Here is a 6,126-nt window from a genome sequence, read left to right on the forward strand (position 1 = left end):
GTGATAGTTCTTGATTACTTTTTGATAAATAATTCGTTTTTATTGCGAAATAGGAGCACTATTTATCAATCTGTAATAAAAGACGTGAGGAAATTCTGTCTTTTCTGAAAAATTTCTGAAAAAATCTGAAAAAAAAATTTCTGAGGCGAAATACCCAAAAAGAAGTTTGTAAAAAATGAATCCGCCTCAACAATATAGAACTTATTTACAAGCCTTATATTGCATGCTAACCAAAACTGATAATACCCAATCGAAGTCTTACCGGCGATTTCTCGAGGCCTTCGGCCGACCTCCAAAGCAACGTAGCTCCACAAAGATCAATCAGAGTGCCGTCTTGCAGCTGGTTGGATTCACTTTCGATCTGCAAAACCATGCCAAGCACTTGAAAGGAAACCGTTCGGTTCAGATGCTTACGATCTCTCCTCTTTGCTGCGACGATCGGGACTCTCGTCGCATAAAAATCATTCCTCCAACCGACGTCTCCACCCAAGGCCCCATTGTGGCTTCGCCGCCGTGAAACACTCCTCTAGGGTGCATCAGCAGCACCCCATTCGTTGTTTGCCCATCTATTTCGTTGTCGTTCTCCTGCCACTTGCACGCCTTTTCCTGGTTCAAGTGCACAATTGCAACTCTTTCCACATGGGACTCTAATGGGACACTTACGCCTAAAAATATATTTTTCGATGAATCGAAGCCAGCGGCATACACGCGGGCCACTGTGGGGTTGTTCCGTTCGCACAGTATCCGGCATGCAAATCTCGATATGGTGCTTTGGTCCAGTTTAGTGTCCGGGATTTTGTCGCCGGGGACCGTATCCATCACAACGAAGTCTATGGGAGTTTCGGATGATCGACCTATCTGGATATGGACAGACAGATAAAATTTATTAAATATTTACATTGGGGAATATGCATACAAAGTGACAACATGGTCATCTAAATAGGCGCGCTAAGTCGTCCATTATTTGGGCAGTGCCCCAACATGGACATTCAGACTATGAAGGCTCTCACGGCCGGTTAAATCACATTTAGGAAGGTTTTCCCGGCTTTGAAGCTATGGGAGTTTCTTCCTGGTTCACCTTCATTGTTCACAATGGTACCAATCAGGGAGGCAATGGAACTTGTTGCGAGAGGATTTCCACCGGACATCGCCAAACTCTTCCAACACTGTCTAACCACAACCTACTTCCAGTGGAACAGCGAATTCTTTGAGCAGACGGATGGAGCAGCAATGGGCAGCCCTCTTAGTCCAGTGATAGCCAACTATTTTATGGAAAAATTTGAGAAGAACGCTCTGGACACAGCCGAGAGGAAACCTAAGTGTTGGTTTCGCTATGTGGATGACACTTTTGTTGTTTGGGGCCATGGTCTGACTGAACTGGAAGACTTCCTGAGGCACCTCGACTCAATAAACCCTAAAATTCAATTCACTATGGAAGTGGAGAAGGATGGGCGACTGCCTTTTTTGGATGTCTTTTGGACCGACCGGTACCTGCACAGTGGTTCAAACCATCATCCCAGTCAGAAAAGAGGAGTCATCAAAACTCTCACCGAAAGAGCCAGAAGAATCTGCGAAACAGCCGAGTTAGAGAGAGAATTAAAACACCTGGAAGGGGCCTTTGGTTGGAATGGATACAGTAAGAAAGATTTCAATAGAGCAATTCGACCAAAAAACAGTAAACCCCCGGCAAGTTGATTTGCCTGGGAACCTATCCGGAGTGGTGAAACCGACCTGTTTCAGCCGAACTCATCTACTTTCCCAGCAGCTACTCACTTGGAACATGTCAGTTTGGTCGTCGCTGGTGTATTCGACGATGACAGCATGATTCCTGCTAAGCGTGTAGGAAATCGAATGTTGACTGGTGTCCAGGATGGCTTGCGAAGATTGCGGTGTGTTGACAGTGTAATGTATTGAGCGCCTCACTCCTGTCGGTTCCGGCTTCTTGTACAGCACGAATTTGCTTCGCTTCCTGCCGCGATCGCCCTGCGGCAACGACCCATTATATCTGAAAGGAGGATCAGCTCAGCAATGGCAAACTCGACGGCAAAAACGACATTTTTGCATCGGAAAAAAATGTTATTGGGCGCGTTTATAATCAACGGGGGCGCGTGGCCACCGTAGGACAGGCAGTTGTAAGACAGGCCCACTTTATTTGGGCAATTTTTGGCGAACTTGCAATTTGAATTCGAGAAAACCTCCTTCCAGGGAATTTCTAAAGCAACAGCAACTGATTTAGGTGTGGGTAACTCGGTGAATTTTTAGGAGTTGGCGCTACGCAAATGGCTTGGTGCGCCAACAAAACGCACCGGCGCAGTAAGTCAGCTCCGTTGCTGGAAAAATGTTGATGACCTTTTTTACTTGGTTTTTAGATTCATTTTAAGAGCCATTTATTAATAATATTTTTAAAATTTCTTCAAAATTCCAGAATTTTCCAGCTTCAGCCAAGTTACTCTTTCTTCTAAATGCTCAATTTTTTTTTTTCTTTATAATTTTATATTCGTCGCTTTGTAAAAAGCTTTTCACTCAAAAGCGCTCCATTTTGGGAGTGAGTAGGCCTGGGTATCAATGTGTTGAGTTGCGCTTTTGAGTTTTTGCAGCTCTCTGAGTTAATGAGTTTTAATCGTCAGTTTTACACTGGGACTTACTCTTGGGACGAAGAAGGCGAGTATTCTAATAAAATGTATTTCATAATTTTTCGCGGAAAATACCTAAAGATTGTCAGTATTTTTAAGGAAAACTAGAAAATAATGCGTTTTTTGCGGACAGAATTGCTTAAAAAAACTTTGCTAAAACTGGAACGACCTGGAATTTTAAAGAAACTTTAAAAATCTTCAGAGCGATGAGGGCGGCGAATTTTCCAAATTATTTTTTGTAATCCTTTGCTCTGGTCGTTTTTCCACGATAATATTAATTGCTTTCGGTGAAAAACTGAATAAAATTACTTGGTTTTTGTGCCAAATTCGAGGCTGAAAAGGGTTTTCTGCAAATCTATGAATGAGGCGAATTTTCGAGCAAAATCAATTTTGTAATTTTTGCCTGCAAAGCCCTCATTATTGTCAGAAAAGAAGAAAATACGTTTTTCCTAACGTTTTACTTTAAAATACTGGCAAACTGAATCTTGTATGCAAAAAAATTACGAGATCGGTTTTACAAGAAAACTCGTCGACTTTCTTTGGGCTCAGTTCGATTGCTGGGAAAATCTAGATTCCTTTCTTTAGTTGCTTGAACAAAGTAGTAAAACGTTACTCATAAAAAATGTTGATGACCTTTTTTTTAATGTGAAAGTTCCAGTCTCCGGTCTCTGACCGATGAGTTAACTCGTTAACTCAGAGAGCGGCAACAACTCAATAGCGCAACTCAACACAGTGTTACCCAGGCCTAATCTGATTGCAGTGACTGTAAGGAATATCGTCCCAAAAGGTCCATAATAAAGTATTTCCTGGTAAAATCTTATCTGATATCGTAAAAACAGTCTCTAAACGTAGAGCACTCCCGGCAAAAAGAGTGATAATAAATGGTATTGAACGTTATCGCCCTGTACATAACATTGTATATACTTTCCTGACTGTGTTTCAATTCCAAATAAAATTCAGTCCTGGGTTTCAGTCATTTATCGTCTCTATTTATCAATCAATCAAAATACGTTTCGGTGTATTTTTCCACCATCATCAGTTTTTATGTGTAGCGTTGTTGCTGCTTTAAGCCTTGGCATGCATTTCTGTAATGCGGAAACGTTATCCTCTAATAACGTAAGCGGTTATTTCTTTGCCAATGCGCATGCTTAGAATAACGGATAACGTAAAACGTGTTGCAATTAAGGGGCCTAAAAACTCCCTAACGAATCGTTAACATACATTAATGTTTATTTAAGAGAACGCAATAACTATACCTAAGCAAATTTTTCATATTTTAAATACCCACTCATAGGTACTAAGCAAGGTTATACATAGACGTTTTTTAAACGGGATTATCTCTGGTCTGGATGGCTAATACGCTCTAAATTCTGGAATGACGATCCGATTTCCAAATATAACTGCGTTTAAAAGCCCCCATGGGAATTGTTAACGTGGCTTCCATTAACACAAGTAACACCATAAATTTGTCAGTGTTTGACTCTTTCTTCTTAAAGTATACGATTTGGAATACTCGAAATAGAGCCCCTCTTTCGAGTATTCCGGTGAATACTTCAAATTGCTGTGAAAGATGCATGTTTTATCGATTTACTCGAAAACAAAGCTCGTCCAATCACTGAAGCGATCTGTGCTTGTATTATTCAGGACTAAACCACCCATTTACAGAGGAATCGAACTGAAAATAACCAACTTGCTGGTATAGAGACTTAATTTTCAAGTCATCTCCTTGAAACAGCCTCGAAATTTCCACCCGGTTAAGTTGGGAACTTACACAAAAATAAAATTTAAAAAATATTACTTGCAAACGTAACAATACCTACTATTAAAAACACCGCAGTTTACCAAAAAACCCATTTTTCTATGTAATTAATATAAGCAATTAAAAACTGTATAATTCAAATTATCCTTGGAACGCGCCGTCATTGGCTGGGACCAGTTGTGACGTCAACTAGCTAGTCGGCCGTGGCTGCTGCAATGCGGAGCATATAAACATGTAACTCAGTCTTGATGTTGTCGTTAAAACGTTTCTATAGTGTATTAGGAGAAAAGGAAAATCTTCCAAAATGACTGACGCAGGTTTTGTAAAAGGACAATCTTACATTTTACCACTAGTGGATATGTTTATCGTGGCATCTGACATTAAAAACACCGACAGTTTTGCGCTTGCTCAAGTTCGCGGTGTTAAACAGGTAGATTTATATACAAAATAGTCTTATTATACATTACTTAAACATTTATTGATAAATGCATGATTTTATTATGCATTTCTGTAATGCATGCCAAGGCTTAAAGCATCAACAACGCTACACATAAAAACTGATGATGGTGGAATAATACACCGAAACGTATTTTGATTGATAAATAGAGACAATAAATGACTGAAACCCAGGAATGAACTTGACCTGTATCAAACTGAATAAAAATAGTCGCTAATCCAATAGAAAGTTCAAGGATGCAAGCTAGAAGAGCATATTCCCTTCGAAAAACGATCTTGTTGGGGGTTCGTCCTCCGCTGAAGGCTTACCATTAGATGCTTACCCTAAAATTACCAGTTCTCCGTACTTGACTTGCGGCTTGGGCTTTTCGGAGTCGATACTGTCGGCCGATTCAGCGAAGATTTGCACTTCTGAACCATCTGACCTGCAAAAAAAAATCGACAAATTAGTTTTCCAAATAATACACTGAATTTTGTTGCATTTAGCAAATCCATTTGATCTCGCTGGGCACATGCAAGGCAAAGCCAAAAAAGACCGTTCGATTTCGGATAATCCTGCCAACGATATCAAGGAATATTGCACTCAATCCGGGTTATATTGCCGAGTAAACCCGTTAAGTAAAATCCGGGAAAGCGTTGCTTCATGGCACTAAAACCCATTATTCGGCTGTTAGCTTGAAAGCGCCGCAAACAATCGCTAAGCTGGTCTAAGCATGGAAGTTGTCACTTACCCAAATGGGCAAAAACACTTACTTAGAAGGTAGAAAGAAGTGAATGGGCAAGAAATAATTAGGAAACGAAACGGTTGAGCGGGAATTCGTTTTCCCGATTGCAATCACCATTGAACCACTGGATATAAAAAAAATGGTGTGCGTCACGGGACGCTCGACAGAAGTGATAACTTCATAAATTAATAGAAACCATAAAATATTGAACTTGTTTAACGCATGATGGCAATATTAATCGTATTTTATAATTTCAATATTCTTGTTAGTCTAATAATTTATAAATGGGTCAGGAATAGGTAAAATTTAATTTCATTTTGAATGCAAAATATCTTTTTTATTTGCAACATTTAACATTCTTTAACGAGATGTTGTACATATTGCTCTTCTTGGCTTTGTGTAAACTCTTCTTCTTGAGTTTCTGTATTTTTTTGTACGTTCAGTTGATGAAAACTACTTTGAGTTGATCTATTACTTAATGCTCCTTTTTTAGCACGAAATCGTTTTTGGCGTTCAGCATTACTTAATACTTTTCGCATTATAGCATGTTTTT

General features: G+C 39.7%; 1 protein-coding gene across 3 annotated transcripts in view; it reads right to left on the minus strand.

The window, feature by feature from the left end:
• The window catches only part of LOC109545732 (protein pellino), a 20,551-nt gene that overhangs the window by 3,252 nt on the left and 11,173 nt on the right, over positions 1 to 6,126 (minus strand). For 2 of the 3 annotated variants that reach the window (XM_048661883.1, XM_048661882.1), the window contains exons 2-6: positions 5,172 to 5,273; positions 1,774 to 2,005; positions 664 to 858; positions 415 to 606; positions 263 to 361 (exon numbers count right to left, since the gene is read on the minus strand). In XM_048661883.1, the coding sequence (XP_048517840.1) occupies positions 263 to 361; positions 415 to 606; positions 664 to 858; positions 1,774 to 2,005; positions 5,172 to 5,273 (820 nt within the window). The remainder of the gene's footprint in view (positions 1 to 262; positions 362 to 414; positions 607 to 663; positions 859 to 1,773; positions 2,006 to 5,171; positions 5,274 to 6,126) is intronic. The other variant, XM_048661884.1, reaches the window with a different exon arrangement.

The sequence above is a fragment of the Dendroctonus ponderosae genome, unplaced genomic scaffold (assembly GCF_020466585.1).
Source record: "Dendroctonus ponderosae isolate FM_Combo_2020 unplaced genomic scaffold, Dpon_F_20191213v2 Dpon_F_20191213_10, whole genome shotgun sequence".
Lineage (NCBI taxonomy): Eukaryota > Metazoa > Arthropoda > Insecta > Coleoptera > Curculionidae > Dendroctonus > Dendroctonus ponderosae.